This window comes from Lycorma delicatula, chromosome 5 (genome assembly GCF_047948215.1).
Source record: "Lycorma delicatula isolate Av1 chromosome 5, ASM4794821v1, whole genome shotgun sequence".
Classification (NCBI taxonomy): Eukaryota; Metazoa; Arthropoda; class Insecta; order Hemiptera; family Fulgoridae; genus Lycorma; species Lycorma delicatula.
In genome coordinates, this window is record NC_134459.1 from 158,673,094 (window position 1) to 158,700,236 (window position 27,143).

The window sequence follows — 27,143 nt, forward strand, 5'->3', positions numbered from 1 at the left end:
CTAGTTGGGCAACTCCCCTTTTGATTACAATCGACTAGACCAAAAGTGTCCAAAAAACATTTTCTTAACTGCAGTAATAAGCCCTCATTGAGAGCTTTGCAATGATATATCATAAGTGGTGCTTATTTTCATTGGTTTCAGAGTTATAGGCAAATAAAATTTTAATTAATGAAATATTTGGATCTTACAAGGGGAAGGCACATCTATTCGAATCTGACGTCATATACATTTTTTTTTTACGTTTTATTTTAATTTAAATATATTGTTACGAATACAATTACAATAAATAATAATTGTATAATAAAAAAAGATCAGAAGTTATTAATGAAATAAAATTTTATGTACTTTTCATTTTAAAAGAATATGTATAAGTAATTTCATAGGCATACAAGGAAGTCATGTGCTATCCACATCATATTTTTTGAGGTAAAGGTACTCACAAATCAAATATGGTAACAGAAAAAATTTTTATATTACTTGTTTACATTGAAACATACTAGAAGTAATGAATAATTAATTAATAGGTTTGTATATGTGGCTACTGTTTAATTATTTTTACTATTAATTTTAATGATCTGTTTAAACATTCCCAATATACGACAGAATATTTTGAATAATTTTTTTAAATTTTCTAAAAAGGCGCAGTTATACCCAAGCTGAAGTAATATGAGAGATTAAGTAAGGATTCAGTAACAATGCTGTGGAGGTTACACTAATATAAACATAGTTATCCAATTCATATATGACTGATCACTGATGTTATTGGTAAAATTCAAAATTTGTTCATGAAAAAAGGATCATTTTAACATCTGAGAGATTGCAAATGATGGTATTAGTAAAAGTTCAGTATACATAATTTTATTAGATCATTTTGGTCATACAGATTGACAGGGTGGCTACAAAATGTGTATCCAGCTCATCTCATTAGACATAAGTTGAAAAATAGTATGAAGTCCTCTTTTGTCTTTTTGGTTTTTTTCTACCCTTACCCGTGGAAGTTGAAAAATCTTGACATCTCCATTCCATTCCTTACATCTATCTTGGAAATTTTTAACTTATCATGCAGTTCTCATAATTCATCAAGTGCCTTATTCTTCAAATATGGCATCCTCTAATTTCTAGTTATTCTCCTGTTGAAAATACCATTTAAATAGTCACAATTTGAGTGTTAAGAAGACATGTAAAGGTTGTAGTTATAGCTGAATGCCATTCCAAAACAAGACTTACAGAAATGTTTTGAACAGTGTGAAAAACAATGGGCGAGTTGAATCAGAAATAGAAGATGGAGAGATGGCAATGAATATCTTTGATTTTGATTTTTGATATGTTTAACATAGTATTTTTTGAACAAACTTTGTAGGTTAAACTGGATTGATGCTATTAAAACACATTTTACAATAACATTGTGCAATTTGCACAAAATTTGTAAATGAAATGAGGTTGAGTGGGGTCAAGTTATTGCCACCTTGGAGAGTACAAATTACAATTATGGCAGTATTTTAAACATATCTGGATTTGTTATTGATACTGATATAAAATTTTTTCTTAGGTCTGATCCAACAGGTTCTAATTATCTCCTGTTAGATTAGAATGAAACCAAGGACTAGTGGTTGATAATCATAGTGCACATCAACTTAGTCTTTTGCACCAGTACTCTGTACTAAATGCAGCATTATGCAAATCACCAAAAGGCAATTGTCCTCAGCATTATTTAACTTTTGTGTTCTATAGAAAGTAGCTTATTGAACACTTAATCACCCAATATTATCATTACAATATTTTTTTTTTTTACTTAATGTATTTAACATTTTTTTATCTCTAGTATGCTATAATGTATTGTATATTATATTCTATAATATTATTGCAGAACTATTATGTTATAAGGACTGTAATTTATTATCTTGCTAGAAGTCATTAATTTATTTTGCTATTTATACTTTTGAATGTATACATTAAAAAAAAATAATTTGAAATTATTATTTTACAGCCATGTTTTGAGTAGCACAGATGCTAGTGTGGAACCTGGCATTACTTGTTTTAGTTTTTCTTCGTGTAGACCTGGAGTGTTTGTTGCTGCTCTGGAAGGTGGGAAAATCATTCACTGTTTCATAAATGCCACGACATCAACTAGTAAAGGTCAGTAATTGGTTTATATCTCATTATTTTAATGTTTTTTAAACACAAGTTTCGCTTAGGTCTAAATACACTTAAGTTTTCCACTGCTTTCTGTTTCTCTATAATAAATTTTTGTCAGTTTATTCCTCTGTTTATTTTATAAGAATAAATATCCCTCTTTCACTTCTAATTTCCAAATTGTGGTTATAAGCAGACAGTGTTTGAGATAATGATTTAATCATGAGTAATTAATTATTAAAGTAAAATTTTATATATTTAATAATGGATAAAATAAAGGGGTTTGTTTAGAAAAAAATTGAATATGTTTATGTGTGGCAGTTAATGGTTAATTTACAATAGGCTTACTGTTATTATTATAAGCTTATTATTAAAGGATGATGCATGTGGAAAACCTTTTGTATCTTGGTTGTTTTATAAGTAAAAATATAGACTGTATAGACAAAATTAGGTGTAATATAGAACAAGCTAGCCGCTTTAATGAAATGAAAAATATTATTTGTATTAAAGGTTTTAACCCTACAAGTGCCAGAGTCACTTAAAGCGACTTTTATCTACTGGTCTCTGGTGCCAAAATTGGCTGAACTGACTCTTAGAAAAGGAATTGTTACTAGTCTGTGCTGCTATCTGTTGGCTTTTTTTATAATTATTTGTATAGAAAAAATTGTACAGAGTCCATTGATGTAAAAATATCTATGATCGATCAAGTGGTAGGTGATTTGTAGTATCGTGAATACCTCAATTTGGTTGGTTTTTTATAGTTGTGTGCGTAGTGCATGTTACAGTTTTTCAGTTGTCTTGCATTTATTATTAATACTGTAATTTAATGTTAAACTGTCTTTTATTTAGAAATGTTTTTCAGATAGGCTACTGTAATTTTGTTGTTTTCTTTAATAGGTTGCTTAGTTGTTTTGTTTTGAAAATTAATACCAAAAATGATTGGCTCTTACAGATTGCGAAGGAAGTGATTTTGATATTTCAGATTATTCTATTGAATCTAGTAGTGTTACTGATGATTATGATGAAGAATTGACTTATGAAGAAAATAAGTTAGGTGAAAATATTGATACTGGTATTCAAAACATAACCTCAAATATTAATATGCCATCTAATATCATTGTTATTGAAGTACCTACTAACAATCAGCTCTCTTTAATTTCTTTTGTTAACTTAGATGACAGTGATTTACTATGTTTGTCATCTCAAAACATAGTTCAGCCCACAGAAATTTCAGACATATTACCAAAAGAACCTAGGCCTATCTCAACTGGTAATAACAGTGAAATCTGGACCAAGGTTATTCCACCTGGAACCAACACAAACTACAGTGAAATTCCCTTTTCTGTTTATTATCCGAGACCTAACATTCGACTTGTTCCTCCAAGAGAGTCTCCTCCAGTTTCTTATTTTTCTATGATGTTTGATAATAACATTTGGTCAACATTAGTGACAGAAACTAACTTGTATGATAAACAGAAGATAGATAGCATGAAAGAATGGTTAGAAACTCATCCTTTTAGTGGAACTCACAAATGGAGGCCTGTAATATCTTCAAAACTTAAAATGTGGGTTGTTATAATGCTGAATATGGGCTTAAATAGAAAAAAAGAAAATCAACCCATTGGGATACTAGAAAAGCTAAGTGATGGCTTTCTTTAGTGAAGTAATGGCACGAAATGAGTTTCAATTGATTGATCGCTACATCCATATTTCAAATAATAATAATGTGATTTTTAGAATTAATGAAGGATTTGATCCCTGGTTTAAAGTAAGATTTTTGCTTTCTTATTTTAATTAGAAATTGAAGGAAGATACTCTTTATATCGAATCAAATGGTTTGCGCAGATGAAGGCCTAATCAGCATGAAAAATCAAGTCGTAAATATCCAATATATGCCTAATAAACGGCACTCATGATTTGGAATAAAGAAATTTCAAATATGTGACAGTTCCAGTGGTTATGTCATGCACACTGAATTATACAGTATAAAGATTTCTTTGCAACTGGAGATCCATTGACTATTACTGTGTTACTTTTAACTGATATTTCCAAAGTAGAAGGTAAGGGATACCACCTCATTACAGATAAACTTTACAATAAGGTATCTTTAGTAGAAAAGTTGTATAAGAGGAAAATTATGATGACAGGGATTGTAAGGTCTAATTACAGAGATCTACACAAAGAGCTAACACAGTATAAATTTCAATCTAAGGGAGAAGCAGTATTTTTTAGAAAAGGGACTCTGTTAGCTTGTGCTTTTAAAGAGAAAAAAAACATTTTCTTGTACTTTCTCTGCTGAAGTGGCAAATACAGAAATACATAAAATTAAATTTGGCAAAGAGATAAGAAAGCCATCCATGATACTTACATACAATAAAAATATGTGTGGTGTTGATGTAAAAGACAAAAAGGTCTATCATGTTGCTGCTAACCATGCTGTAAAGAGGTACTGGAAAAAAATATTTTAAACTTTAATTGATGAAGCTGTAGTTAATATATACATTATCTGCTGTGGTAACACAGACAATTCTTTGTCTCAGTATGATTTCCTAGTGGATATTATTAAAGCAATATGTTATGGTAATAATGAGGATGATGTGTTTCTGAGACCGGACCTCTGGAAAACTTAAATGTAATGAGGATACTAAAAACCGTTTTTTTTTTAAACTTGGAGATAGAAAGGAAAGAAAGTGTTTTGTCTGTGATCCAGAAAATAAAAGAAATAGGTCAGCATTTTGGCACCAAAATACTGACCTATTTCTTGCCCAAGTTGTAATGTATGAATCCATCGCAACTGTTGGCTAAAACTAGATCATTATTATCATCCATTAGGTTACAAAAGGCAGAAAAATGTCTTAAATAAAGCTAATAAATTTGCTAAATTATCCTAATATAAATTAAATGTAAATAGTCCAACCTTATTGAACAAGCCTATAAGTTAGTTTTATGTATAAATGTATTTGTTGTGTTTAGTGATGAGTAGTGTAGTGTCCTGATTGTTGTAGTGCGAGACGTTTTTTGCTTCTAACTTGTACTAATATCAATTTATTGCAATGAAACTTTGACAGACAAACACAAAAAATTATAGCAAACAAAATGTTTATTTTGGAAAATTCCTGTTGTCTATAAATAATTCTTTGTGAGTACTCAAATTTTATTTCTTTTTGTATGTTTCTTGAATTTTTATGTTTATTGCTACATTTAATGAACAGTCTTTTACTTATTTTACTGATATTTAGATATTTTGAAAGATTAAATGTTTCTGAATAATCTGATGTCTTTTATTTTATAGTGCTCGTATAAACAACAAAGTTCTAAAGAAATAATTAGAAGGCCAAAAAACAGATAAATTTGAGCTGGCAACATAGACTGTTCTTAATGGGCAATTGTAGGGTTATAGGAGGATTTAATTCCTGTATGAGAAGGAAGTTAAAGTGATCTCTGTGGCATTGATAAGGCAAATGGAGATATTTGAGCTGTGCATCGATTGAGGAATTTGAGGATTTCTTGGGTAGCTCATGTAAGGATTGAAAATGTTGTTAAACGAATGCAAAGTTGTCAGATATTGTGAAAACAAGGAAATTGAATTATTTTTCTTATATTTGATGAGGTTAAAATTGCCAACACATGTTAGTAGAATATGGCACCAAAAGATTACTTTCATTCATTCACAAATTAACTAACCTGAAGTGCCTTAATATTTGCTCTGTTACATTGTGTCTACTGTTAGAACACTTTCTGGAATTCTGTGGAATCATTCTTAGGTATATAGCAGACTTTGCTTAAACTCTCATCCTGTCTGATTTATAACACCATTTCATAGTCAGTTATAATTTTTTAAATAAGCAAAACACTGCAGAAGATAAGAAACAATTGTCATTTCATATGTTATCAAAATCCTCTTGATAAAGGCATTATCCTTGTGCCAATTCACTGTCCTGGGAGAGTATTCATGAATTGTTGGCACTTGCCTGTAGCAGATTTTTTCTAACAACATTTTTTAAATGCTGCATTATCATAAAATAAAATTCTTTTGACAACCGTTTGATATTATGGGGGAAACTCAGGTTGAATGATACCCTTTCAGAAAAAGTCTACATGATCCATATTTTGAAATGATTTTGTCAGTACTTTTTCGGTCTTTGGTTTCCACTTTAAAAACATATCTCTTTTGACTTCATAACAACAAAACAAAAGCTCTCGCAGCTTACCAGTAGTACATTTTCCTTTTGTTTCCTGGTGATTGTAGCTGTGGTATACACCTTGTGTCATGTGATGGATAATGAATTTTTTTTTAACAAAATCAATTGACTTGTACTTTTATAAATTTCCACTTTCAATCCTTATTGGGCAGCCAACTAACAATTTCACATAAACTTAGTTTAAATTACACTTATTTATTTATAGTAATTCTATTATAAATTTTTTACAACAAAGAATAAATTGAAATGATAGGGTTTGATTATTTTTATAAATTTAAAATTAACAATAATAATAAATACAGCTATGTTTATACAAGAAGGTGAATCAAATATAAAAGTAACTTTTTTTAAATAAATTTATTGATTAATAATATACACAATTCATATGTTCATCATCTCTCTATATAGTCTCCTGCATGATGTACACACTTTTGCCAATGATTTGGAAGCTTGAATATTCCTTGTTCATAAAAAGTATGAGGACTAGTCAACCAATTGTGCACATGGTCCTCTAGGTCTTCATTGTTTTCAAATCGTTCCCTCCACCAAGTGATTCTTTCAAGGTGCAAACAAAGAATAGTTACAGGGGAGCAAACCTGAACTGTAAGGAGGGTGGTCGATGGTTTCCCAGTGCATTTTTTCCAATTTATCCCTTGTCAAAATTGTGTCTGTGCGGCTTGGCGTCATGGAAAAGGATGACATCTCTGATGAGCATACCCTATTTTTTGTTTCAGTAGGTGGCTTTTTTTGACTAGCTGCTGGCAATAGTAAGCCACATTCACCATTTGCTGATTGTGGAGAAAATCAGTTAGTAAAACTCTCCTTGAGTCAAAAAAATCATTGCAAGAACTTTTCCGGCTGACAGATAGGTTTTGGCCTTCACTGGTGAGCCCTCATCCTTCCTTCGCCACTTCTTACTCGCCATTTTTTGACTACGGAGTGTAATGATGAAACCATGTCTCATCACTTGTGATGATGCATCTTGAAAAATCATCCCCTTCTTGCTGAAATCAATTCAGAATTCTCTCACAGATCTCCAACCTGACCTGTTTTTGTTTTTTGGTCAGCTACCCCAGAATCCATCAAGCACTAAGTTTTCTAAAGCCAAGATATCCAGTGATAATGAATTGAGCACTCGCATAGCTGGTACACACTTCTGACGTGATTTCTTCAACAGTGAACCAGCGATCACCTTCGATAAGTTCTCGAACAGCACGGATGTTGTCTGCTTTGAGGCTTGACCTTGGGCGTTGATCATGATTTTCATTTTCTACACTTTCTTGTCTGCCCTTAAATCATCTGGCCCATGTATACACTCGGTTCTGGAATAGTGTAGCGTCCCCAAACTATACCTTTAAACGAGTTAAAATTTTCATGGGTTTAACACTTTCATTAAAAATTTTATAATTATATATTGTGCAACAGACAACAGAACCTCTTGCTCACTCATGGCTGTACTGATGACAGAAGAGAGCAGAGGAGCTAACCAAACTGGTTCCCCCTGTCTAACACAATGAACATTAATCCCCCACTCCGCCATCCAGCTCGGAACTGCTTGGATGTAGAATAGCAAAATTACCATTTAAATTTGATTCACCCTTGTACCCTTGTACAAAAGGAATATGATGAATGGTAAATATTCAAATCAGCTAAAATGGTCTTATCTTCCATTCCATAACCACTCCACATAAAAAGTAACATCATTTTTACTACAAAAGCAATAGTAGAATAAGTTATTAAGTTCTATCAGATTGCAGCAATATTAGAAGCAGTATTGGGGAAAATAGAAGCTCTAAATTCATAATCTTAATTTAAAACATGGATATTAAATGAGTTATTAAATATTAAAACAGTTGAATGTAAAATCAAAAACTGATACCTAAATATTAAATAGCTCCATTATGAACCAAAAAGAGTTCTGGTGCACATGTGCTGGTTGACAAGAAGAGTCTTCTATGTTCAAAAAACCTTCAAGGCAAGTTGTGAAGGGAAGGAACAATCTTTTAACAATAAAAGTTCATGTTTGAACGTTTGTTGTTTTTTTGTGACACTCCAGAATTTTTTTTTAAATCCACATGTAATAATTAAAATTACTCTTATTTTTTGGTAATTATTATCAAAGTTCTGTGTTTTTAAGGCCAGTAATTCTTAAGTAGTAACCATTCAGACATAAAAATAACTTAATATATATATACACACAGTATGCATATTATATTTTTTAAAAATGTTATGCCATATTTTCAAAAAGTTATATTTGTTTTTTTTTATTTATTATCTCAGATGTTTGTATTTGATTATATTAATAGTAATATACTATATTATTTGTTGAATACTAATAATTTCATGAACATATTTTTAATTTCTGTTTTTTTTTTTTTGTTTTTTTTTAAATAATTATTATATAACGAAATGTATGTAGTAATTATGATAAACAAACAGCTAAAGAAGGATGAAGATTTAAAGTCATAATTCAGGTGTTATCGTTGCAATATTAAATGCACTTGAATAGTAGCAAAATGTGTAATCTGTGTCACCAAAATGGTAATGAATAATTGAATTTTATTTTTTATGTAATTTACAATTTATGTAAAATATAAATATAGCATATCAAAAGTGTGATGTAATATTTATGTTATGAATAGTTCTTTCTAATAATGTGTTTTTCAAACAAAAATAATATAATGATGGGATGAAAAATTTAAACAAATTGCCATTGTTCTAAGAATTTTACACCACACAATAAAGTTAATGATCTGTATTCACTTTTTTAAACAGAATTTTTTATCTATTTTGTTTTGTACTCTATTCTTTAGTAATAAAAATAATAATTTATTAATAAAATAAATATATAAGTTATTTTGTAATATGTAATCTTATCCCAAGATTTGTCAATGATTTGTTACAATATACATCACATTGGCATCATCATGAGTTACTTTGGATGTATGAGAGATTGTGTGATTATCACTGCGAGTGTATTAATGGTATAATAATATTTCTCTTGCTTTTCATACAATTTTGTCTATAGACCTTCTCAAACAGTTTTTTGTCTATGGTACTCTTACAACATTTACAGTTGTTAGTGGGATCTCATCATGTTCAATCTGTAATTATTATAAGTATTTGTTTATAGTTGGTTATAAAGTGCCTTTAAGTAATCCAGTGGTTGGTGAATTAGAGGGCCATAAAGGTTTGGTTACTTGTCTTTCATTTTCTCCTTATCATGAAGATCTATTTCTCTCTGTTGGTATCGATCAAGAAATTCATGTAAATTCCATATTTGAGGTAAGTTGAAATGGTTTTATAAATTTCTTTTAACCTTTTATTTTGAATTCTTTTTTAAAAATTGAATTTTCCTTCTGAAGGAAATTTTTTATTCTGAAAGTACAAAAATGACTGTGTACGTCATGCCGTGTCAAAAAATTCATATATCATTAAAGCAAATATAAAATTATTTTATCTCAGCTGCACGAGTATTATAGACTAATTTTTAACATACATCAGTTTAGTAGTTTTAATAGTAGTACTTTCATGACAGTTTTTTTATTTTATTGAAATCATTATTTAAATGTTATTGGAATTATCATAAAACATCATTAATTATTTATTTCAATGTATAAGGATCTGGCTGGAACTATCCCACTACATTCATGTGTATACATATATATAATAGATTGTTTCTCAATGGAATATGTACATTAATTTGTTGTGTATACTATTTATCCTAGACTTTTTTTATGGCCCTGATCCTTGTAAAGCAGCTGAGATAAAGGAGGTAGAGTTGTTTTTTCACAGAGTAATGATATTCAGAATTGTACTGGTTCCTGTGATAAACTGAAGAAATAACTTGTACAGTTTAATATCATGTGATGTTTTGGTGGGCTTGACTTGTTGATATTCAACAGTATTCTCAGCTCAGTGAAGAAGACAATAGAAAATCACTTCTCTTACTTTGTCTCATAAGCCTGGTACAGAATGCTTTTTATACTTGAAAATTTTTATTTAATGGTTTATGAGATGTGATGATTTTCTCATATTTTAGACCATCAGTTAAGTGGAAATTTGTTGTAATAGAGGGTGTTTCTGTCCTAGTGAAATATTAAAATATAAATTAAAATAAGTTCATATTAAAATATAAATTTTCTCAATTTGCAATGTTGATAACAAATCAAGTTAAATTTAATGATTTCAAGATTAGTTTCTGGTTGTATTAGTTTGTGGGTATGAATATAACCACAATAGGTATTGAGCAAGTAGTAAACTGTATCCGTATATGACATGATGGTTGTGCAACTCCTAGTTTATCTCAAGAAATCACAACTTGAATTGAAAATAGAGTAAGGATATATGCTAATTTCAAAGTCATATTATATTCAATTGATAATTGAAACTAAATAGTGCATGCTGTTGTTTCCACATTATACAAAACCTTAACACTGGGTGAGTTTAAAAAGTAGACTTAAAAGTACTTAAAAAGTAGTTTAACTTATTAGAATTTTGAATGATATTGTTAATCCCTCAAAGTAATATTGATTGTGCTTAAACTTGTTATTTATATTAGTATCTTGTTTACCACTTTCTGTTCCACATTTTTTCACCATTGGTTCATCAAATTAAAGATTTAAACATTATGATTATTATTTTATATATTCATTAAAAATATAAAATTTTGTTCACATTACATAGATTTACTATCAGATTGTTTAAGGATAATCCAGAAAGTAAAGTCCATTTACCTTTCAGAATTAAGAAAATATTTTATTGTAATTTTATATTTTTTTTTACATAAAGTACCCTGATGTCTATTTATTCACATAATCGTCTTCTTCATTTAAGCATTTTCATACATTTCATGAGCCTTAAATTCCTGTTGTTGTAGTTATCCATTGAGAAACTATTAAACCTTATTGACTGTATGCTACAGTTTTTCATCACTTATAAAATGCTTTCATTGAGAAATTGCTTAAACTTATGAAAAAGATGAAAATGACATATAGCAATGTCTGGACTCTAGGATGGATGAGTATATGATTGAAAAAATTCCACAAAAATCCTCCCAATTAGCTTGGGCTACTGTAGAATCAGGAAAACAGAATCGTCGTGAAAAATAATGCCACAATTAAGCTTTTCATGCTGCTCATTTTGTTTGGTTCTTTTGAGTCGTGCATTACCTTCATTACATTGTCTTTTGCCATTAACACCACAAAAAACTCTTAACAATTCCAGAAAACAGACTATAAGGAGAAAAACTGTGCAATCCAACAAGAATTAAACCATAAAGATTTGTCATTAAATATATGCTTCAAGTCTGATGAGTAAAGTGATTAGCATCCTGGTTGAGCTTCAATATCAATGTTTTGTTTGTCCATTGATAAACAGTTCTGCTTTAATGATGATAAATATCAGCAGGTTTTACTTTCTGAGCATTCAAGAGTCAAATAACACTCCTTACCTCTTTAATCGGTGAGATTTGATATTTTAGGCTTCATTTTAACAATGGATAATGTTCACAGAAGTATGTAATAAGGCATGTTACTCTGGAACACTAAAAAAGTAGGTTAGCAAGATGGACGAACTTTAGATTGGGAGATAGAATATTCTATGGAGCAACTAGATACAAATAATCTTTACATACTGGATTTCCCTTATACATTACAATAAATTATTCTATAGTATCATTCTGCCATTCATTATGGCGTCGCAGGACGTTCCATGATGTCTTGTTGCCGTGAATGAACGTTGATGTTTATTTTTATATCACTGTATATTAATGCAATTTTAATTGTTAAATGTTTTTTATAATTGAAAATCTTATTTAGTTAGCACCATTGAAAACGATTTGGTGTGAAGTTGAAGTATTAGGAGTAGCTTGGAGCCCTTCTCAAGCAAATGTTTTCATTTCATGGGGCCAATCTGCAGAGATTATTGTATATGACAGTAAGAAGGGTAGCAAATTATCTTCGCTGAAAACAAATGAAGTTTCTACATTGTGCACCTCATCCTTCAATTGGAAAAGGTATTCTTTATTATATTGTAACTTAGGATTTAATTTCTATGGAATAAGATTTTCATATGATTATTTATGATTAACATTCCAGCTTGTTGGTGTAGTATGATGGTTATTTACTAATGATTATATTTGCTCATGTTGGCTGGATGTTCAATATGATGGTACATTCTCAGTTGAACAGAAGATACGTATATTTCAAAAGAATCTTTCACTAAATGACTCCACGATTTGTTCAGATTTTTTAATAAGTGTAACATTGATATTAAACCCATTCACTTCATGGTTTTATAAACTCCTTATATTTTTTTTTTATGACTATTTCCTTGAATTATATTCTGATCAAGGAATTAAATGTGGGAGTTTATAAACAATAAACTTTTATCAGAAATTCAGGTCAAAACTGTGAATTATTCAGTCAGATAGAATTTTTATTTAATCCAAAATTTCTTCATCATATTACGCTGAAAAATGTATTTAACAAAGTATTTAAAATATGCCATTTAAAAATACTTCCCAGTAAACTGAATAATCTGAATTGTAGACTTTTAAAATATTTGATGACAGTTAACTTTAAATACTGTATAGTTTTTTAAACATACAACAAACTCAAGCAGGATAGTTTACCATTACATAATGTTCAAAGCTATTAAAAACAACTTAAATACTAGTTGCAGCTAGATAAACTCTGTGATCTTAACTATACTGGTAGAATTAAATCAAGAAAGGCTTTCTTTTTACAAGTATCAGCGAATGACTTATATTGATAGTCTCTTTCCTACTGCATTTTTACAGTTAAATCTACAACATTTATATACAATCATACTGTTTTACTACATTTTTTAATTGTTTGTAGATGGATGTTATAATTTCAATTATGCTGTAAAAATAAATTTTTGGAGTTACACAGTATTTATTTTGGAGTTAAAAAATGTCATTAAACAAAACCTACAATGAAGGCTGTGCAAAAAAGGAAGCTTTTTAATATCTCATAACTTTGACTTAACAATAATGAATTACAAGTAAAATGAAAGAGTAACATTTACAATTTTTTCTACAAGTATTCAATATGAATACATTTTTTCATATGACACACATCCAATCGACAGAGAGTTTGTTCCAAATTGTAATCAGCATGTAGCTTGTTTGGAGTAATGAAAACAATAGTTGCTTTAATCCTGTACCTCAGATCAGGTAGATCAGTAGGTAGCTAGGCACATACAAAATCCTTTATACAACCCCAGAGGAAAAATAACATGGAGACAGATCTGGTGACCTTGGAGGCCACCACAAAAAAGCTGTCACCAGGCCAAAAAAATTCTCTGATCCATCTATCAGTTGAGGAGAGCCAAATTTGCGGTAAATCTAAATAAACAACTCCTGTTACACTTGCTTCAGCAAAAAAGAATGGTCCATCAACTTACTGTCAGTATAGTGCATAGAAAATATTTAATTCTGGAAAGTCACTTTTGCATCATAATAGTTTATATGGGTTTTCTGACTCCCAGATATGGACATTATGTGTATTCCTTTAAGGTGAAATTTTGACACTTCACCAAACATAGAAAGTCATCATCATCTTCATGCTGCAACATTTCAGTTGTGAAATCTGCACATGCAGCATAGTTAATAGGCTTCAAAGCCTATAACAGCTATAAGCATTATGGATGCATATGTAAACCTTTTCTTAAAACATTTCACAGTCACCTTTCTCTTCACTCTATGTTTTTCTCTATACAGACATCCAGTTGTTTCAAAATGATTATTTCATCAATGAATGTTATTTTCACTTGGAGGATTACAATTAAACTTTCTGCAGAACACACTTTAAACTGTAACTACAGATTCACACATAGCAAACTGCAAAATACAGAATGCTTTCTGTTCAGGAATTGGATCTTTGCTAGTGGTGCTGTAAATTTGAAAGGTAGGGAATCAAACTATAGCCATGCATGCTATCAAAAAAGCACAAAAAGGACTAAGCTGTCCTTTTGTGCTTTGATTCTACCCTTAAATAAACACTATATACCTCAACCAAAAGATATTATAACAAATTAAAACTGATAATCTTTTTTTGTACAACCAGCAGTTGTACAATTTCATTCATTCAGAATAATTTTGTTGTCATTATTAAATTGTAGGTAATAAGTGCTAATCAGTAACTTAAAATTGACTGCAACTTATTTTTATAATATGAGTTTTTCTTTTTTTTTCAATAATGATGTATTGGTTTTATATAAAAGTTTTACATTTACATTGTGAATTGATGTCTGTGTGCTCTTTCATTTTTGTAATTGTTAGCCAAGAGTAGGAGCAAGTTATTACTTCCTTGTATGAAATAAAGGAAGTATTGTGATTGTGAAAAATTTCCATTTCCAGATTGCAACAGAAATATCCATTTTGACTAGTTTCAGTGACATCTGTACCTACCTACTTATGTATCTCGCATAACTAAAAAACAATTAGCCATAGGATGTTGAAATTTTGGACTTAGGACTTTTGTAACATCTAGTTTTGCACCTCCCCTTTCAATTGTAATTGACTGAACCAAAATTGTCCAAAAAAGTTCAAAATCCAAAAAGAAATTTGTTTTAGACTCTTTCTTAACTGTTGTAATAAGCCCTCTTTAAGAGCTTTTCAACGATATATCAAAAGTGGTACTTATTTTCATTGGTTCCGAAGTTATAGCAAAATAAAATTTTAATTAATGAAATATTTGGATCGTAGGGGGATAGGCACATCGCTTCGAACAGACTTCATCTCCTTTTTTAAATTGTTTTTTTAATTTAAATATATTAATTGATTAATAATCATCAATGTCTCAGTGTAAAAAAATTTACAATAAATAATATTCAATAACAAAAAGAATATATAAAGAAATATCAGGTTTTAATGAAATAAAATTTTATGTACTTTTCATTTAAAAAAAATGTGTAAGTGTAATTTAATAGGCGTACAAGAAAGTCATGTGTTGATCACATCAGATTTTTTCTCAAGTAGCATGCAACAGCCACTAAACACAAGCTGAATGGTAGTACCATGTACACAATTATACATCATAAACTACAGTTATTATGAAGAATTGCTCCCTACTAAAAAATGTAAAAAATGCTACTGTACTTAAAATAATATTAATACTTAAATGCTATAAATGCATAAGTTAAATTATAATAAAACAAATTATAACACTATCAATGAAACCACAAGTTTTGCCTAAGTCAAGCTTTATCCATCAGAATAGGAAAAATGTTTGTCATTTTTTTTTTAAATTATGAAACTGTTACAGTAGGTGGATCCCCTGTGGTTTCCTTTCAGCTCCCTTCAATTAATTTAAATGTAAAATACCTTTAACCTAACACAAAATTAAATGTTTCTAAATATAAATTTATTGAAATTATGTGTAAAGCCTCAAATAATTTTCTTAATAGACACACACTTATGTGCAACTTTATTCCATCTCTCAATAATTGATAGTAAAAAAAAAAAAAAAAAAAAAACAGTAGCTAACCCTGTTGTTAATAATCCATCAAAAATGAAAATATTCATTCATGTAATCACAAGTGAGATCAGTGTTTGAAACCAAAATTTTTGTCATTTACTATGTAAACATGTATTATTGTAGATAGAAATTAGAACCATAAGGGAACAAAATATTTACTCTTTCAAATAATATATTACAATATGAATTACTTGCCCATCAGAAATGCTAGTACATAAATATAAATATAATTGCAAATAGCAGTGTTGATGCAGCATTTGAAATATTGAGCTTTACAAATCAAAGAAATAATTAGCTTGTAAAATGTTTGTTGTTGAAATAGCAACAATTTGAAATATAGACAGTTAAATATATATATATATTTATATTTATTTGTCTAGACTCCTGTTTGTGAGTCAAGTGAATCCACAAAAAAAAAAAAGTAAAGAAGAAAAAGACAGAAAGATGTTATTCATAATAATGGTATAGCTTCTTATGAAAAGTCGGAGTTTTCATTCACTAAAAAGCATACACCAATATAACACTGATAGACAAAAAAAATTTTTTTAATGTTTTTGTAAGTGTAATACCATTTCTTGAATTGCTTTTTTGCATACATTACATATCTGTAAATACAATTTTTCTATCACTCTTAGTTTTAAATAAATTATGTTTCAAAAAAAAATAAGGAAAATATAGTTAAAATCTGTAAAATTTATAGTCTTGCTTGGCCATGCATGTGTTAGAATGATTTCACTGATTTCTTTTATAAATAGCCTCAGGCACATCCCAAATTAATGTCTAACAGTAATCGGTTAGCATGATAGTATTCCATTATCCTTTATAGCGGCTTTCCACCACCAAAATGTCTTGGTGGAAACGTTCACCATGTTCATAACTTACATCTCCAAGGTTGTCTGGGAAAAAATTCAGATGTGAGTGGAGGAAATGTATTTTCAAAGACATATTACATCCCATAGCTCTGTGAAATAAGAAGTTTATTAACAATATCATAGTAATTGTTGGATTTTTCTGATTGTTCCTAGCTTGATATGGTGAGGTGGTAAACATTTTTTTTATCAACTAAGGACTCATGAATAATATTTTTCGCATTTGGAGTTAAGTTGTCTCATTTCTTCCATTCTTTGGTAACATAATGTTAATCCCTAGCTCGGCTGTCCCATTCGCAAATAAAACACATGTACTTAGTATACCCTAACTGCATGCCTAACAAAATAGCTATAACTTTCAAATCACCACATATGTTCCAGCTATGTTTTTTATAATTTATTTTTTCAAGAACGTCTTTCATCACATCGTATGTCTCTTGCAAATTAATACCATAAGTGATTGGTATCGAAGGGTATTTGTTACCATTGTGTAGTAGAACCACTTTTAAACTATACTAGGATGAATCTATGAAAAGGTACCAGTCCTACGTTTTATGAACTTGTCCTAAGTGCAACATAAGATCATCAATATTTGTGCAATAAACCAGTTATTTTCATCAATAATGTACTGAGAAAGTTCTTTTTGTCGGCTTCAAAAGCTCAAAATTTTTGTAATTTTTTTGAAGTACATTCCAATCGTGCAGTCCTGATCCTAATAGTTCAGCTTGATTTTTTGATAAATTTAAATCCCTAACAAAGTCATTTAATTCACCTTGTGATATAAGATGCCACTTATTGGAAAATAATTCAAAATCAAAGTCATTGTTGTTTTCTTCAGTACTGCCTGATTCTTCATCACTGTTTTCGAAACATACATTCACAGGTGGTTTAGAAATTGGAATAATTTCACTGTAAGGTACAGGCCTGATTGCAGATTGCAATGAAGGATATTTTACAGTATGTTTAGATTTTTTAGAAATTCCAGACACACTTGTTAAAAAAGAGTAACAATTGGTTACATGATCCTTTGGAACACACCAAACCAAATGGCAAAGCCTTCTGTATACCTTTCAGTCATCCTCTTAAATATACAGAACAATTAGTGCATACTATATGAGGAGCCCATGTCTTATCCTGATTGCCAATTTTACACTGAAAGTACAAATTATATGTCTTTTTAATTAAAGGTGTAATGTTTTTTCTATTTGATTTTACGATAAACTCACTACATACATACAAAAGGCATCCACATCATTTACACAATTTCAAGGCATTATGACACTGCACTGTTAACAAACTTAAGACAGCAATAAGACTGAACAAAATTAATTCATTCCTAAATCCAGTGCTTAATACAAACTACACAGCTGTGTTTTCAGCTATATGTTTTGACTTGCACAGACATGACTAAGCTTGTCCATGAAAGCTCACTCTTCAGTATTAGATAAATATTTTTTTTTTGTCTTCAGTCATTTGACTGGTTTGATGCAGCTCTCCAAAATTTCCTATCTAGTGCTAGTCTTTTCATTTCGATATATCCCCTACATCCTACATCCCTAACAATTTGTTTTACATATTCCAAACATTGCCTGCATGCACAATATTTTCTTTCTACCTGTCCCTCCAATAATAGGATGACTTAATATGTGGCCTGTAAGTCTGTCTCTTCTTTTATTTACATTTTTCCAAATGCTTCTTTCTTCATCTATTTACCGCAACACCTCTTCATTTGTCACTTTATCCACCCATCTGATTTTTAACATTCTCCTATAGCATCACATTTCAAAAGCTTCTAATCTTTTCTTCTCAGGTACTCCGATCATCCAAGTTTCACTTCCATATAAAGCGATGATGCAAATATATACTTTCAAAAATGTTTTCCTGACATTTAAATTAATTTTTGGTGTAAACAAATTATATTTCTGACTGAAGGCTTGTTTCGCCTGTGGTATTCAGCATTTTATATTGCTCCTACTTCGTCCATCTTTAGTAATTCTACTTTCCAAATAACAATATTCTTCTACCTCCATAACCTTCTCCTCCTATTTTCAAATTCAATGGTCCATTTTCATTATTTCTACTACATTTCATTACTTTTGTTCTTGTTTATTTTCATGCGGTAGTTCTTGCATAGGACTTCATTCGTGCTGTTCATTGTTCCTTCTAAATCCTTTTTACTCTCTGCTAGAATTACTATATCATCAACAAATCGTAGCATCTTTATCTTTTTACCTTGTACTGTTACTCTGGATCTAAATTGTTCTTTAAAATCACTAACTGCTAGTTCTATGTAAAGATTAAAAAGTAACAGAAATAGGAACATCCTTTTTGGATTCCCTTTCTTATTGCTTCTTTCTTATATTCTTTATTATTGTTGCTGTTAGGTTCCTGTAAATGTTAGCAATCGTTCTTCTATCTCTGTATTTGAACCCTAATTTTTTTAAAATGCTGAACATTTTATTCCAGTCTACATTATCGAACGCCTTTTGTAGGTCAAAACAAAACAAACCCAACTAAGTAGGTTGGTTTGTTTTTTTGTTAATCTTCCTTCTACTATTAATCTGAGGCCTAAAATTGCTTCCCTTGTCCCTATACTTTTTCTGAAACCAAATTGATCTTCTAACACTTCTTCCATTCTCCTTTCAATTCTTCTGTACAGAATTCTAGTTAAGATTTTTTATGCATGGCTAGTTAAGCTAATTGTTCTGTATTCTTCACATTTATCTGCTTCTGCTTTCTTTGGTATCATGACTATAACCCTCTTTTTGAAGTCTGATTGAACTTCCCCTTTTTCATAAAAATTACACACCAGTTTGTATAATCTATCAGTCGCTTCCTCATCTGCACTGCGCAGTAATTCTACAGTTATTTCATCTATTCTAGGAGCCTTTCTGCCATTTAAATCTTTTAATGCTCTCTTAAATTCAAATCTCAGTATTGTTTCTCACCTTTCATCTTCTTCAACTTCCTCTTCTTCTATAACATCATTTTCTAATTCATTTCCTCCGTATAACTCTTCAATATATTCCACCCACCTATCGACTTTGCCTTTCATATTATAAATCAGTGTATCATCTTTGTTTAACACATTACTAGATTTTAATTTATGTACCCCAAAATTTTGCTACTTTCCTGTATGCTCCGTCTATTTTACCAATGTTCATTTCTCTTTCCACTTCTGAACACTTTTCTTTAATCCACTCGCTAGTTTGCAATTCCTGTTTATAGTATTTCTTAATTGTTGATAGTTTCTTTCACTAGCATTCTTATATTTTCTACATTCATCCATCAGCAGCAATATATCATCTGAAATCCAAGGTTTTCTACCAGTTCTCTTTGTTCCACCTAAGTTCGCTTCTGCTGATTTAAGAATTTCCTTTTTCACTTTCCCCCATTCTTCTTCTACATTTTCTACCTTATCTTTTTTACTCAGACCTCTTACAATATCGTCCTCAAAAATCTACTGTACCTCCTCTTCCTCAAGCTTCTCTAAATTCCACTGATTCATCTGACACTTTTTCTTCAGGTTTTTCCCAATCTACATTTCATTATCACTAAATTATGGTTGCTATCAATGTCTGCTCCAGGGTAAGTTTTGCAGTCGACGATTTGATTTCTAAATCTTTGCTTAACCATGATATAATCCATCTGACACCTTGCAGATATAGATAGATAAATACAATATAGGATTAACAAAACACAAAAATTTTAAATCATGTATCGCTTGTTAGGAAACAAAAATTATGTTTATCAGTGTAATTAGTATATAGCTTTGTTATCCATTTTTCTTTATATAAAAACTATTTTTACTATTAAATATTCATTAATTGATATGTTTTTAATATTTCTCATCACACAAAATGAATCTGCCATTTTTATTCTTCTGCAAAAGCAAGCAAACTTACGTTGGTTTAATAAAAAAAAAAATTGTTTCATCAGCATTTAGTCAGATAGCGCAGGTTACAGTCACATGTTTTCATCTTTTCTTATCAAGAAAAATTGTAACCTCCATTTTTCCTTGTATATCCGGTAATATGGCACAAGCTATATAGGATTAAAAAGTTATTATGAAAAAACTTTTTAATAAATTACACGTATAATAATAGAATATGAATTAAAAAATTATTAAAAAAATTAGATATTAAAAATAACAATTTATACATATTTATATTTTGCATTAATAAAATACAAAATTAAAAAATAAATTCTAAATATTAAATTAAATTAGAATTAATGAACAGTTATTTATTAATAATAATTAATATCATATTTTTGTGTTTTATTATGATGAAGGGTAAACACAGTAAAATTACAGCTGAATTATGATCAGCTGGCCTATGATAAGGTAAGTTAATTATCATTAAATGGATATAAAACACATAGTATTTATTAATTGTAAGTAATAAAAATAAATAAATAGTACACATAAATAAAATAAGTATTTTTGCCAGGAAAATTGACAACTACAACAATTTAAAGGTAAAATGGTCAATTTGTTTTTTATTTATTTTATGCCATATACATCATGAAAAATATTATAACTAAAATAATTGATATTTCAACCACCAAAAACCCAATTGTGAATTTTCTTATGACAAAAGCATTATGAAATCAAAAAAAAGTTAAATAATACAAATCCCTGAAAAACACTTACAATGGTGATGGTATCTCTCAAAAAGCAAATTGTTTGTCCCGAATACAAAAAAAATTGATATTTTAAAATTACAAAGGTTCACTCACCACAGTGATGTTTCAAAATATAACAAACTGGTTTAAAAGAAACACAAAAGAACAAGTAAGCTACTCGGTCATTAAGTGCAACATCTATTTAGAATAATGGATTTAGAATCCATTTATTTTGCTATTTATGATTTTGTAATTGAAACAGCCTTGTGGCGAGTGAACTTTTGTAATTTTAAAGATTTCAATTTTTTCAGATTCAGGAAAATCAGTTGGTTTTTGAGGGATACCTTCATACTGTAAGTGTTTTTCAGAGGTTTGTATTATCACAATTTTTTTTTGTTCAATTGTTTTTGTCATAAGGAGATTCACTAACACTTTTACAATGAAATTGTGTTTTTGGAGGTTGTATCTATATGTATATGTATAATTTTTTTTTGAAATTTCAAATAATTCCTCAACATATTGACCACTATGCTAATAAAATTCAATATTAACTGAAACTTAATCACCAAAACACAGTAAACAGATAAGTAAACTTACCAAATTAATAACAATAATCAATTTACGCAGAATTCTGCATTATTGGTTTTTACTCAGTTCTATAATTACATCAAAATCAATTATCTTTAAAAAATTAAAAATTTAGAATTGCCTAACTATCACTGCCCAGTCCAGTATGGACAGTGGAGTTGTGTGTTCGTTCATAACAAAGTTTCATGATTATAAAACAGTGATGGTTTAGATAATTTTAATTTTTTTTTAAATAATTGATTTTGATGTAATTGTAGAATTGAATTCCAGCTGATGTGTGATTCGATTAAACTCGATTATTGGTGTTAATTTGGTATTTACTTACCTGTTTAATGTGTTTTGGTAGTTAAATTTCAGTTAATATTGGAAATATATATATATATATACACATATATCTAATGTGTGTGTGAGTTTCTCATTTTTTTCTTAAAAACTGGGGAAGTAATGAATAAAATTTATAATGAAAGTTTTATATTTAAGAAGCTAATTTTTTATTTCTTCATTTGTAGTACAAGTGGAGGTAAAATTAATTATTTTTAATATTACACAATTAGATATTACAAAGATATGATCTCATTACTTTTAAATTTAAAGTTTTTTTTTTTAATCTAAATATTTAATTTTTTGTGGTTTTTAGCCCAAAACTTCTTGCTGTTGGCGATACTATTGGAAGAGGTTACATCTGGCAAGTTCCTCAGTACTTCAGTACAGAAAAGTAATTATTTAGTAATTCATATTCAAATTAAGATTCTACATTAATTAAACTAAGTAAAACAAATATAATTATTAAATAAATTCAAATTGTGCATCTATTTCAGTTGTCTTTTGTTTGTCATTTTTCTTTTTTATTCCTTTATTCCTGTTAGTAAATATTATTATTTTATTTTAATGATTTTGATTTCTGTTATTCTAGCAATAGAGACTCTGGTCTTGTTTATGTAATACTTAGATTTTATAGTATTCATATTACATTAGACTAGTTTTGTCTTAAGTCAGTTGTTTAAGTTTAGGTGAGAATAAAATAATTTCTTTGGTAGTATAATTAACAAAAAAAGTATGCTTATGAAATGCAACATATAAAAATTTAAATAATAAACTTAATATATAAGCATAAGAAATATTGAAGAATTTATGAATTTTAATTTTCAAAATTATAGTATAAAATTCTAATTGTTTCATGCTGTGAATACAGGTTGTAATGTATGGCACTATTAGTCAACATAACTACTTGTCCAATAAGTGACACAACCAAAGTTTTAGCTGACCCAATTTATTTTTAGAGCAGTTATCTATTATCAAGAATGACAAGAACCTAATGTTAGATTAATGGAAATTGATAAGTTTATTGTCACATCAATATGTTGAGCCCACCAAAATCAGCTGACAATCAGCCCTTGTTATAAAACAATACATATACTATAGTATATGTATTGTTTATATAAACAATACTATTACTAATACTAATAATAGTATATGTATTGTTTATATAAACAATAAAATTCATTCATTCTATATAAGTTCATCAACCGTAAGATTGATTTCGTCATATAATGTTCCTGTAAAATCCTTCTGTGGTCATTTTCAGTTTCCTCTGCAACTTGTTTTTCATACATACACACACACAAACATATGCAATTAGTTTTATCATTTTACCTACACACAAAATATTTACATAATTATACACTTAAGAGATGTTATCTCTAAAGAAAAGATAGTTTTATTGTAAAAAAATTTATTCTGAAAACTTTATAAATATTTCTTACTTCTCTTAAACTACATACCTTATACTACTTCTCTATATAATCACCACATAAATTAAGACATTTATTGTAGCGATACACCAGCTTCAATATACCTTCATCATATTCTTTTGCCACCAGTCGATTTAGCCACTGATTAACAGCACTTTTAAGTTCATCGTCACCTGCGAATTGCTTACCACTCAAAAAATTTCTTTCATTTCCCAAACAAATGGTAATCAGAAGGAATGTGATTTAATGTTCTCATTAAATCACGTGTTGGACCCACAAAATGGGGATGTGCATTATCATGCAGCAGATCAACGCTGTCGGTCAGCTGCCCATGTCGCCAATTTTGAATAGCATGTAGTAACTTACATAGTTTTGCAGGAGACTTCTGCATTTATAGTTGTTCCACATGGCATGAAATCAATCAGCAGTATGCCAAACTGATTCCAAAAGACTCTGGTCATCAGTTTGTGTCCAAATGGCTGTGGCTTGACCTTTATCGGTCTGGTTGGTGATTGAGGATGAGGCTATTCACTTTACTGCAGTTTTCTCTGGCGTGTAATACGATAGCCACGTTTCATCACTGGTAACAATTGAATTAAGGAACTCGTTACCTTTTTCTGTGTGGCGCATCAAAAATTCCAAAGCATATCACATTCGGATATTTTGTGACGTTCCATTAAGATGTGCGGCACCCAACGTGCACAAATAGTCATGAACAATGTGACCGATAACAGCTCTTGAACATCAGGAAAAAGAAGGGCCAGGTCTGAAATCATTGAGCGACAATCTCTTCTAATTTCATCATCGATGCATTTCAACAAGTCCTCAGTGATGATTGAGGGCCTCCCCAAACGTTTTACACTATGTACATTAATTCTTTATTTCTAAACCTTTCACGCAATTTTAGAATGTTTCTTTCATTCATTACATTATCATTGTATACAGCAACAACTGCCTATGAATTTCAACTGGCTTAAGTATTTAATGATTTAAAAAACATATGACTCCACGTTTTTCACAATCAGTGGCAACATTGATTTTTCTATTCATTTTATAACGTAATAACTCACATGTAATCAAAGATACTACAACGTGACAACTTACCGACAACAATGCAGTGTGTGCATTACTAGCGTGGCCATGAACAACACAGGTTCGCCAATCTTAAGGAGAGAAATTTCCCAGCAGTCTTTACTTTAGAGATATCCTCTAAAGATTAAAAAGTAACAGGTATAAGCAACATTTTGTCTGACACCCTTTATTATTAATGCTTCTTTCTTATGTTCTTTGATTATAACTATTGAAATTTGGTTCCTGTAAATGTAAGTAATTATTCTATCTCTAAACTTGAACCCTAAATTTTTTGAAATGCTGAACATTTATTTCAGTTTACGTTGTCAAATGACTTTTTGTAAGTCTATTTAAATGCCATGTATATTGGTTTATTTTTTTTGTAATATTCCTTCTACTATTAATCTGACTGCTAAAATTGCTTCCCTTGTCCCTATACCTTTCTTGAACACTTCTTCCACTCTCCTCTTAATTGTACAGAATTGTAGTTAAGATTTTTGATGCAAGATTAGTTAAGTAATTAATTGTTCTGTATTCTTCACATTTATCTGCTCATACCTTTGTGGTATCATGATAATAACACTCTTTTTGAAAGTCTGACAGAACTTCCCCTTTTTCATAAATATTACACAAGTTTGTATAATCTATTACTTCCTCACCTGCACTGTGCAGTAATTCTGCAAGTATCCCATCTATCCCAGGAAACGTTCTCCCATTCAAATCTCAGTATTGTATCTCCCTTTTCATCCTCTTTGACTTCCTGTCCTTGCTCTATAACACCAGTTTCTAATTCATTTCCTCTGTATAACTCTTCAATATATTCCACCAATTGTTGTTTTACCAATTTCATTTCTTTTACCACTTCTAAACACTTTTCTTTAGATAATTTTTACTTCCTGTTTATAATATTTGTTAATTGTCAATAGGTCCTCTTACCTTCTTCATCACTAGCATTCTTATACTTTGTATGCTCATCCATCAGTTGCAATATATCTTCTGATATTCAAGGTTTTCTACCAGTTGTCTTTGTTCTGGTAATTTAAGAATATCCTTTTTAATATTCTTCCATTCTTCTTCTATATTTTCTACCTTATCTATTTACTCATGTCCTCCACAAAAATCTTTATCTCCTCCTCAAACTTCTTTAAATTCCATCAATTTATCTGACACATTTTCTTCAGGTTTATAAACCCCAATCTACATTTCATTATCACTAAATTATGATCACTATCAATGTCTGCTCCTGGATATGCTTTGCAGTTGAGCTGATTATCTTTGCTTAACCATGATAGAATCTATCTGATACCTTGCAATATCACCTGGGTTTTTCCATGTGTATATTCTTCTATTATGATTTTTAAACTGGATCTTGGTAATTACTACATTATTACATTAAGTTGTTCCCCTCTTCTTTCGTCCAGCCCATATTCACCCACAATATTTCTTTCCATGCCTTTTCTGATGCTTGCATTCCAATCTCCAACTATTATTAAATTTTCATCCCCTTTTATGTGTTTAATTGTTTGGTCAATTTTTTCATACCTCATCATCATGGGCACTTGTAGGCATATAGACGTTAACAATCATTGTCGGCTTAAGTTTCGATTTTATCCTGATTACAATGATTCTATCACTTTGCTTTTTGAAATACTCTAATCTCTTCCCTAACTTCTTGCTCATTATAAAACCTACTCCTGCCTTGACACTGAGTTAATTATTTTAAAATCACCTGACCAAAAGTTGTTTTCCTCTTCCCTCCAAACTTCACTAATTCCTACTATATCCAGTACACTTAACCAATCCAATACATTTAACATACCCATTTCTCTCTTTAAATTTTCTAACCTGCCAACTTTTTTTAGACCCGATATTCCATGCTTATGAATATTTTATGATATTAATGCTTATAAGCATATTTATGCTTATGATATTCCATGACTCGAAGAATATTTTCATAGAGGGGTTATAATTGTTAAGTTTATTTAAAATTATCAAAGACTCATTATTTATAGTGGAGTTATATATGACTAAAATATCATCTACATACAAAGGTAAAAAATGTGACAACAATGGCTCGGACACAAACGATAAAAACTTTTTTCTGTTAGAATAAGATAGCTCACAGAAACATTAGGCTATAAAAAATCGTGTGCCAAGTCCATGCTGCAGATGCCAAGATGTACACTCAAGGAAGAATGTCTTGCTACAGCGTATGAATTTTTTTTATTACATTGTTACTGCAGATGAAACCTGAATCTGTTATTTGAATTGAGACAAAGCAGCAGTGACAATTATCATCTAGATCAAAGATGTTCAAAAACAATAACATTCAGTAGAAAACTTATGGTTGCTATTTTTTTAAATGAAAGGGCATTTTGCTTGTTCGAATTTAATGAT

General features: G+C 29.8%; 1 protein-coding gene and 1 long non-coding RNA gene across 4 annotated transcripts in view; one reads left to right on the forward strand and one right to left on the reverse strand.

Moving 5' to 3' along the window:
* LOC142325533 (cytoplasmic dynein 2 intermediate chain 2-like) overlaps nt 1-22,736 on the forward strand; it is a 38,982-nt gene extending 16,246 nt beyond the window's left edge. For 2 of the 3 annotated variants that reach the window (XM_075367401.1, XM_075367399.1), the window contains exons 7-11: nt 1,988-2,136; nt 9,469-9,620; nt 12,155-12,351; nt 21,004-21,055; nt 22,562-22,736. In XM_075367401.1, coding sequence (XP_075223516.1) covers nt 1,988-2,136; nt 9,469-9,620; nt 12,155-12,351; nt 21,004-21,055; nt 22,562-22,651 — 640 coding nt within the window. In that variant the 3' untranslated portion in view covers nt 22,652-22,736. The remainder of the gene's footprint in view (nt 1-1,987; nt 2,137-9,468; nt 9,621-12,154; nt 12,352-21,003; nt 21,056-22,561) is intronic. The other variant, XM_075367402.1, reaches the window with a different exon arrangement.
* Nucleotides 1-27,143, reverse strand: part of LOC142325536 (uncharacterized) — a 57,135-nt gene that overhangs the window by 8,456 nt on the left and 21,536 nt on the right. The gene's annotated exons all lie outside the window — the stretch shown is intronic.